The sequence below is a fragment of the Lactuca serriola genome, chromosome 9, assembly GCF_051521515.1.
Source record: "Lactuca serriola cultivar US96UC23 chromosome 9, Lser_US96UC23_V15, whole genome shotgun sequence".
In the NCBI taxonomy this organism is placed as follows: Eukaryota; Viridiplantae; Streptophyta; class Magnoliopsida; order Asterales; family Asteraceae; genus Lactuca; species Lactuca serriola.
Genome location: NC_136416.1, coordinates 99,026,129 through 99,036,308, shown reverse-complemented (window position 1 = coordinate 99,036,308; position 10,180 = coordinate 99,026,129). Strand labels below are relative to the sequence as shown.

The window sequence follows — 10,180 nt, the reverse complement described above, 5'->3', positions numbered from 1 at the left end:
TTTTCGCGGGGGATACATGTTAAAATACAACTATTTCATAGTTATTACTAATTGCATATTAGCTAGATAATTATGCTTATAACCTTAGGATAATATTATGTCCAATAGATACTCTGCTCAACTTTTAAAGATAATATTATGTCTAGTTGTTATGTTGACTCGCATTTATAGAAAACATTGTACCTAGTTATTACATTGGTCTATTCGTCAGGAAACGCTTTTACCTAGTTGATACGTTGGCTGGTTTGCCATCAAGTGCTTATAACTAGCTGTTACGCTTGCCATTTTATAATTACTCTTTGGATAAAGTTTAGTACCTAGCGGTTGTTCTGCCCAAATACTCGGCTACGTGGAATTAAAAAAGTTCTATTTGATAGTTATTAATTAGAGTAAATTACTGAAATCGTCCCTATGGTTTGGTCAAAATTGCACGTTTGGTCCCTAACTTTTTTTTTTGCACTCGGATCGTCCCTGTGGTTTGATTTTGTTGCGTTTTTCGTCCCTTACATACATAAAGTTAGGGACCAAACATGCAATTTTGATCAAACCATAGGGACGATTTTAGTAACAAAATCAAACCATAGGGACGATCCGAGTGCAAAAAAAGGTTAGGGACCAAACGTGCAATTTTGCCAAACCATAGGGATGATTTTAGTAATTTACTCTATTAATTACAAAAAAGTTCTTTCAAAATCTATGTAAATAAATCAATGATAAAACAGTTCATATTCTAAAAAATTACTTATTTATGTACAACTTTATATAAATATTATCTTGAATTTCGGCAATATTCGTATTCCATTTCCATTGACAAGTTTGAGCTCCATTTTATTCCATCATTACTTTTTGAAACTTTAAAAGTGAAAGATAAAATGAAAGAAAGTTAGATTCTACTTTAAAAACAAAAGGTTACAAGTGTCTAAAAAATTGGGGCATTCCGAGAATTGAACTCGGGACCTCTCGCACCCTAAGCGAGAATCATACCACTAGACCAAATGCCCAATTTGTTTTTGCCTTTAGACTTTATCATTATGTTCCCTTTATTAGAAAACCCTCCTATAATCTGCAAAACCCTAATAAACTGTGCAGGAAACAAGATCGAATCGGGGAGGGAGAGAGAATTGAGGTGAGAGTATTTTGATTCTTAAGAAAATGGCAAGATCAATTCTTCTTCAACTGGTTCGATCCCAAACACGTCACCATCTGAGTTCCTCCAAAATCCACACAGGTTCTTGTAACTCTTCTTCATTTCCATTAAAGTTTAGTATCTGATTGAACTCATGGATTGTGCATTTTCACTGTTCTTGCTTGTTCATATTTGTATCTACGTAATCACCCTTCTTTCGCACCTCTCAAGCTAGTATTGTTTTGCTATTGAGATCATCGAGTTTGTTCATCGATGTTTATACACACCTATCATCCAAATTATTTTTCTCCTTTCGACATCCGTCGTTTAGATTTGTTTTGAGGAATCAAAAAGGAAAAGAATCACAACAAACTGATAGCCACACTCTCTGTTAATCCTGTATTTCTTCCAAATCATGTTTAATTGGATCACAGACTTGCTAGATTCATTATAATTTGAATATTTGTTATCTGAGATAGATTTTTCAAAGCAACAGTAGTTATTTACCCACATTTTGATCATCTTTCATATTTTTCAACTTCTTCAGGTTTCTATCCTCACAGATTAGCAACATGGCAAATTCAGAAATCTCAAACCACAACACCCCACTTCAACCCCATTAATCATCTTCCATTTACCCAAACAAGATTCGCATCTCAATCAACCACAATCGAAGACAACAACAAGATCACAATTGGACCTAAAAAAGGAATCGAATCAGAGAAACAAGAGAAAGATTCAGGAGTAATCTACCATGGCCCAATCTCAAGCACCATAAAAAAAGTAAAACTTCTTTCTTTATCCACCTGTTGTCTCTCTGTATCATTAGGACCTGTGATCACCTTCATGACATCACCAGACATGAATGTCATCATAAAAGGTGCAGTTGCATCCTCTGTTATATTCTTGAGTGCTTCCACTACTTTGGCTCTTCATTGGTTTGTGAGTCCATATATTCATAAGCTGAGGTGGCAGCCGGGTTCTGACACGTTTGAGGTGGACATGATGACGTGGCTAGCGAGTTTTGTGACTAAAACTATTAAGTTTTCAGATATTAGGATAGCTGAAACTAATAGACCTTATGTCACGTTTAAGGCAAATGGGGAGTTTTATTTTGTTGATGCTGATCATTGCCATAACAAGGCACTTTTGGCTAGATTGACACCTACTGCAAAACCAATGCCAGATTCGGCTCTTAAGAACTTGTGATTTCTGGAATCTTCTAGAATCAGTTGGATATGTTTATGATGAAATAAATTTGGATACAAATGATGGGATATTGTTGTTTAGAAACAGGGTTTTGTTTATTTTGTTGTTTATGCTGTTTTGAAAAGAGGCTTGGATTTTGGTTTTTCTAGCAGTTATATTGAGATGAATTATAACAGTTAAGATGAACAAGTGGGTTATTCTTTTGTGTTTTATTACTTTTCATGATTGGGTTGGTTGCTTGTGTGTGTTAGTAGCTAAAATACTTATATGTTAATAGCTTAACAAAGTAATATTTCAGCATTTGTAAAAAAACCGTTGTTCCCGGCTAGTGCCAGTTTTTATGGTTTTTCTGAAAATTTTAATAATTTTTCCTAAAAATAAACAACCATAAATGGTTTTTTTTGTTAATATGGTTAAACTTTAGAGACTTTTGTCAAATTTTTTTTCCTTTTGTATCTACTAAATTAATGAAAAAAAAAACTCATATTTATTTATTAAAAAACTCAAAATAAAGATATCATTTTCACTAAAAAAAACTCATTGTTATTTATTAAAAAACACGATAATAATAATTTACATATCATTTTGGGTTTTTATGTGTGATTTCTTCAATAAATATCATAATGAAAATCATAATTATATATCACTTTAGCATGTGTTTTTATAACTATTATAGTTTTTATATTTATTTATTTAATAACTCATTGTAAGTCCTTAATAGAGTAAAACTTCGAACTTTATTTTAGATTTCTCTTTTGGTTTAAAAGAAATTTGGTAAAACTATTATTTTATAAAATTATTAATATTCTATAACATAAAAATCACTATACTTTTTTTTTTTTTTTTTTTTTTTTTTTTTTTTTTTTTCGGATTTAACCACGGTAACAATTTTTTTTTTTTTTTTCCAATTTCACCACTTAGAGTTTGTTTTATTTTCATGAAAATCACTGCATAAAAACATTAGATTCTATAAAAACCACTATAATTTGGAATTTGTTCGGCTTAACCAATGAAACTTTGATTTATTTTTAAGATTTAACCATTGAAACTTTGATTTTTTTTTTAAAAAACCATCTTTAACAAAAAAAAATGTATACATATATTGGTACGATTGGTGTCTGCTACGCAAAAAAAACTTTCAAAGGTTAATCTGAAAAAAAAAAACTTCCAATGATTAAATGAAAAAAATCAAAATATAATGATTTCTTTTATGAAAATTTCCTTCCAAAGAAATATGAAAATTTTGCAAAAAGCATTTTTCTTTTGAAAAATCATTCATATTTTCATTTTTTTTACATTTTGTCAAAATACTTACTATTTTACAAACAACCATAAAGTGAAATGGTCGTATTATATTTAGAATAACTGAAATTTAGTTTTTGTCCATACTCATTCAATATTATTTTACAAATAACCATAAATTGTTCTCACAAAATATGATTTGACATCTTTTGCTATTGTATTTGAATGAGGAGGTGGTGGCAACGAAGGTGGAGGTGGTGGCGGCAACGTTTTTATGGTGGCAGCAGTGGTGTCAACATTATTGGTGTAAAAAATAAATATAACGTGGGTTAGTGGCAGAACTAAAATCTTTTGTAAGGGATAACACAAAAATTTCAAATAAAAGATAATAAGATAATTTTTTTAAAATTTAGGATTTCCATAGATATAACAAATTATCACAAAAATCTTACATTTTAAAATTGACCTATTTGTGTATCCATTTTCCGAAAACGCTCCTTCACTTATCCAATCTTAACAAATCAAAATATCATTCATAAAATCAATCACGTTTTTATTAACAAGTCTAATTTTTGTCCATATGTTGAATGTAATTGGAGTAAATTACATGAATGGTCCCTATGATTTGAGGTAATTTACATGTTTGGTCTCTAACTTATTTTTTTTAACTCGGAAGGTCCCTACTATTTGTTATTGCTACACGTTTGATCTCTATTGTTTGTTTTTGTTACATGTTTGGTCCCTATCTTACGTAAAAAGACAATTATTTAAATAGGAAAAAATGGTAGGGTAGATAAGGTAAGCAGAGATGGTGAGGTTAGGGGTGTGTTTATTTAAATAAATTAAAAAATCAGCGGAAAAATAGAATTTTTATGTAAGACAGGGACCAAACGTGTAACAAAAACAAATAGTAGGGACCTTTCGAGTTAGAAAAATAAATTAGGGACCAAACATGCAAGTTACCCTAAACCATAGTAACCATTCGTGTAATTTACCCATGTAGTTGTCTCAATAGTGACCTAATTAATTCCACCCTCCATCTTGGCATTCCCAGTCCTATCTCCCTTTTCATTTTGTTGGGTTCATTAATTATAGTTTGCACCATCTAATATAAAAAAATTCAATATTTTAATATCAATAGGAAGAAAATAAGGGGCAGCAGGTATCACTATATTGGTTCTCCCATTGCATACGGTTAAAACTTAAAACTTAAAAAATATCTTCTAAAATTAAAAGCTTCTTTTGTCTTTAAAAAAAATCAAAAAGACTATTTTATGTATTTTATATCTATAAAAACAATCTTTTTTTTTTTCAAATACATATGAGGTCAAATCAAACACTATCTTAATTTTCTACTATTATATATATATATATATATATATATATATATATATATATATATATATATATATATATATATATATATATATAAAAGCGCATGACGCATTTGAACAGTAACATTTCAATATTTATAATTTGACCATTATATTTTTACTTTTTTTTTAACTTTGTCACTAAAGTTTCACCAAAATTTTCCTTTTTATAATTTTGCCACTTTATTTTTATTTATTCATATTTTTGTCACTAAACTTTCATTTTTACTTTTTTAAAACCATTTTTCTTTATTTTTTGATCATCTTACCACTTTATTTTTACTTTTTTATAATTTTGCCACTAAAGTTTCAACAAACTTTTCCTGTTTATAGTTTTGGTACTTTATTTTTACTAATTTTGCCACTAAAGTTTCAACAAACTTTTCATCTTTATAATTTTGACACTTTATTTTTACTTCTTTATATTTTTGTCACTAAACTTTCACTCGTGCAACGCAAGAGCCTTTTTCTAGTTTATATTAATTTTGGCCAATGGAAAGTTGGAAACTATTCACTCAGCCCAAACAAGAGTTTGGATGTGGAATTTCAACCTCTAACTGAAAATGGCGCCTTGCTTCTGCTCCTTGACCCCGTTGCCATCTTCTTCAACATCCATTTCCAAATTCATATCAGATCAACCTTACCTTTCCATTTTAGAAACAAAATGTTCTACCATTAAAGATCTTCAAATCATACATGCCCAAATCATCAAGACAGGCTTAATCAAAGACACCATTGCCGCCTCTCGCCTGCTGTCGTTTGCAGCCACCTCACCTGCTGCGGATATCAGCTATGCTTTCAAGCTCTTCAATCAAGCTCAGAACCCTAATCTTTTCACTTGGAATACAATCATCAGAGGTTTCTCCAGGAGCTCAAACCCACGCATGGCCATATCTTTGTTTATTGATATGTTGATTCATTCATCTGTAGACCCAGAAAGACTAACGTACCCATCAGTCTTCAAGGCTTATGCAGAACTTGGTCTGGCAGGAAATGGAGCTCAGCTTCATGGTAGAGTTTTGAAATTAGGGTTACAATTTGATGTTTATATACGTAACACCATCTTACACATGTACGCCAATTGTGGGTATTTTGGTGAAGCAATTCAACTCTTTGGAGATGGTGAGGATATGGACGTTGTTGCTTGGAATACAATGATTTTGTCTCTAGCAAAATTTGGGAACATAGACAATGCACGTGATCTGTTCGATGAAATGCCTCACAGAAACTCTGTTTCCTGGAATAACATGATAAGTGGGTATGTAAGAACAGGGAAATGGGTTGAAGCATTGGATCTTTTTAGAATCATGCAAACAGAGAAGATGAAACCAAGTGAGTTCATCTTGGTGAGTTTATTAAATGCTTCAGCAAACTTAGGAGCATTGAATCAAGGTGAGTGGATTCATGATTACATCATAAAGAACAAAGTGGAACTTAATGTAATCATGATTACTTCACTAATAAACATGTATTGCAAATGTGGGAGCATTGAAAGAGCATATCAAGTCTTTGAATCCTCCCCTATAAAGGGATTATCATCTTGGAACTCAATGATCATGGGTCTTGCAATCCATGGCCATGGGAATGAAGCAATTGAGTTATTCTCAAAGCTCGAATCATCTATCTTTACCCCTGATTCTGTAACTTTCATTGGTGTTCTAATGGCATGTAGTCATTCAAGATTGGTTGAAAAAGCTAAATTTTATTTCACTTTAATGACAGAAAGATATAAAATCGAGCCATCGATTAAGCACTATGGTTGCATGATAGATGTGTTAGGAAGATCAGGGCTACTTGAAGAGGCTAAAATTGTCATTTTAAGTATGCCCATGAAACCAGATGGTGTGATATGGGGGTCTCTTTTGTCATCTTGTAGGATTCATGGAGATGTGAAAATGGGGGAGTGGGCTTCAAGGAATTTGGATGATTTAGGTGAAGGAGAGAGTTGTGGGCATGTGCTTTTGTCGAATGTTTATGCAAGTGGGGGTGAGTTTGAGATGGCGATAAGAGAAAGGATGTTGATGAAAGAAAAAGAGATAGAAAAAATTCCTGGGTGTAGCCTAATTGAAGTGAATGGGGAAGTTCATGAATTTGTTTCTAGTGGAAGGTTGCATCCTAAATTCAAAGAAATCCATAATTTGTTAAAAAACTTGACATTGATGTTACATGATGTTAAATTTTTTTAATTTATAAGAATTGACGTTAAGAGAAGATTTTCTTTTATTATAGTATCCGACATACTTGAGGTGGGTTGAGCTCCTTTGTATGTTAACTTTTTTGCAATTACTCTTAAAAAATTCTCAAAAAACAATGTTGAATAAGAAATTGGGTGGAAGTGGATCACAACATATAAAAGATTTCCTTTCTACAAAAAGTCTTGAATATCTCACACGATTATTGGCTTGGAGGATAAATATTTCGCATCAATAACCAATGATATTTGCGATAAAAAAGATAAGGTTTATGTCATGTTTTAGCAATCAGTTTTGTTAGTGGTGAAAATGCTCTACAATGATAATTGATGGTTATATTAGAATATTCATTTGTATATAAAAAAACTATTACTTTTTCTCATATAAATAGAGAGGAAAACTAGGACAGAGTGTGCACATCATTATAGTCATAATATATAAAGACAATGCGGCTCTCTCAAGCCACTTGTTTTTCATGTAACATCTTAGCTCTTTTTTTAAACTGTCATTTGAATCAGCATATCATATTCCGCACTTACCAATCGTTCACATAATGTCAATTATTTGTATAAGAACAATACTCATTTTTCTAGGAGGAAATGATCCTAATTTGCCGTTTATCTTGAAGATTTTTGAGTTTTTATCCACAAATTTCTCAGATCTATGTCTAAAAATTGTTTGATGAGGTTTTTTTTTTGACTTGCTACCAAAAATAAAGATTATGTTGCTATTTTTCATCAAACTTTCTATTGTTCATATGAGTTTACAAAATTTTATGTCGTTGAAAAAGAAGAACATGTATTTTGTTTCAGATCTCTTTGATCTATTTTTATCCATATATTTTTATTTTATGGAAAAAGAATAAAACATTTGGGCACAAAGGAGACATGTTTTCTTTAAAAGCAATATTCAACAAATAAATTTTAAGACCATCTTTACTTAAAATTTATTCATTGTCTAAAGGTATAGTTCTCCTTATATTTTTGTGTGGTTCACATTCATGTAGAAAAAGTCACTGGCTATCAAATTGCAAAACATAGGCCCGAAGGGAATGGGCTCGACAACCACCATGATATGCTCGACAAACACCACCCCTCCATGGCGGCATGCCAAAGAAAGAGAAAGCCTATATTAGTAGGTTACATTACATTACCGGGGAGAGAGAGAGAGAGAGAGAGAGAGAGAGAGAGAGAGAATGATCCTCCATATATGGACCACCACCCACTTAGTGCTCGAACCGCCACCTATTGGTGTTGAAACGAAATCATAACTCAACCGGCTCAACCAGGTACGACCATACCTGACCTTGGAATGTATACGTAGAATGATCCTCCATATACGGATCAAACGAATCCCATGAGAATCCTGAATTCCAGTTTAAGACCTCCGAAATTCCCAATTATAACCACTTAGCATTAAGGATTCACACGAGAGCATAAGCAACTACCGACTTATGATCCAATATACACTCCTTGCCTGCTATCCCAAACGACAATCTGGCACCTGGATTTCATATATCCCAAGAATAAGACCCTTGCTCGTATAACAAAGTACTCATACCACATTAATTTACCTGCGCACAACGGCGATGACATACAGTCGCCAACCACTGCGACCAACAGACCCTGAGCAAAGTCCGCAACTTAACTCTGGAAGTCACAAGCCTGCTCAGTCTTCTGAACTCGGAACACTGAAAGGGCATGATCCTTGCCACAGATAGCAACAATCCAACCCGTCAATCAACCACTCAATTCCTATTTGAAATCCCTAAACTGATCATAACTATCGCTTCCTTTTGGAATCTTGCTACTCAAGGCACGAACTTGAGCAAAACCCTCGAGACCTCCCAACCAACATACTCATCCAGGTCTGAACCATTCAACCTACACTGATATCGCCACTGGGGCCCAAACAATTACCATACCCATCCTCATGCCTGGGCAACCATAGCCAAAAGATCAACAGGTACGGAACCACTGCCATGAATCATGGTATCAGACCATGACATCACCCTGACCAACCCTTAGAATCCCCGAAACTCTCCTCGATTTGAGTATGGATCCTGTGCTTCCAGTAGTACGGGCCCAATACTACTTTCCACACATATCCATAATTTCCTCAAGAATCATCTCAGGTCCTGAAAGACCTACTCAAAAATATCCTCTCGATACTTGCTCAACAGCGAAACAACCGCACTAAAATACTTCCTAGGTTCTCCTAGGATTCCCCACCCCCCTGCCTTCAGTTGTTGAAGGACTCCAATAAATGTCAGCTAACCACTTCATGAATACAATTACATGCAACAAAACTTAAATAATCTTTCGACTAAAGGACTCAAACCTACAATGGTTAGACTCAAACGAGAGCTACACAATAGAGCAAAATCCTTCACCCTAATATTATTTAACCTCTATAACATGTAACTTAATGTATTCATTTGGTAGTTAGCCCACATCAATGTAGGTCCCACAAAGCACCAAGTAAGCAACATTTGAGCAGAGGAGCCGATTGGCACTAAAACATGATAAAATAAGATAGAGTCTCATACGAACTCTCGATCTCAAACTCCTAGCATCTCGAGCACACCTTCGCCATGTCCTCACTCTCTCAAGACTAGATAATCATTACTTACGATGACCTGCTATGAACCACACCCATTCTAAGGAACCACCACATCCTCATCCAATAACGCAATTGGCCGGATGACCCCACACGACTTACCATACCACTAACTGCTATGTGAATCTCTATTGGTGCTAGATGACTATCGCGTGAATACAATCACATGCACCACAATTTAAATAATCTTAGGCTAAAAGATTCAATCCTACAACGGTTAGACTCAAACAATAGTTACGCAACATGACCAAACCCCTTATCCTAAGATCATTTAAACCATGTAGCATGTGACTTAGCTTATCCACTTAATAGCCAGTTCACACACGAAAGAGTCATACAACAATTAATTAGGGATTATATAAGGGATAAGGCATCATATAGTCATGCAATTCTCTCATGCAATTCCTGAAGATCCCTAA

General features: G+C 33.5%; 2 protein-coding genes and 1 non-coding gene across 3 annotated transcripts; 2 read left to right on the top strand and 1 right to left on the bottom strand.

The window, feature by feature from the left end:
- Positions 1-929: 929 nt before the first annotated feature.
- On the bottom strand, positions 930-1,001 carry TRNAP-AGG (transfer RNA proline (anticodon AGG)). The gene has a single exon. It is a non-coding gene; the product is annotated as a tRNA-Pro (tRNA).
- A 72-nt stretch (positions 1,002-1,073) lies between these two features.
- Positions 1,074-2,547, top strand: LOC145075089 (uncharacterized). The gene is made up of 2 exons (XM_079021399.1): positions 1,074-1,228; positions 1,674-2,547. Exons 1-2 carry the CDS (start codon positions 1,153-1,155, stop codon positions 2,333-2,335), a joined length of 738 nt encoding a protein of 245 aa, XP_078877525.1. The 5' UTR covers positions 1,074-1,152; the 3' UTR covers positions 2,336-2,547.
- Positions 2,548-5,451: 2,904 nt separating this feature from the next.
- On the top strand, positions 5,452-7,173 carry LOC145076816 (pentatricopeptide repeat-containing protein At2g42920, chloroplastic-like). Its single transcript, XM_079022617.1, has one exon. The coding sequence runs from the start codon at positions 5,514-5,516 to the stop codon at positions 7,134-7,136; it is 1,623 nt and encodes a 540-aa protein (XP_078878743.1). The 5' UTR covers positions 5,452-5,513; the 3' UTR covers positions 7,137-7,173.
- Positions 7,174-10,180: the final 3,007 nt, after the last annotated feature.

Excerpts from the sequence above, each read along its gene's own strand:
- LOC145075089 (XM_079021399.1), top strand. The coding sequence starts at position 1,153 with ATGGCAAGATCAATTCTTCTTCAACTGGTTCGATCCCAAACACGTCAC. Across the intron at positions 1,229-1,673 it reads TTCCTCCAAAATCCACACAG|GTTTCTATCCTCACAGATTA; the intron begins GTTCTTGTAACT and ends CAACTTCTTCAG.
- LOC145076816 (XM_079022617.1), top strand. The coding sequence starts at position 5,514 with ATGGCGCCTTGCTTCTGCTCCTTGACCCCGTTGCCATCTTCTTCAACA.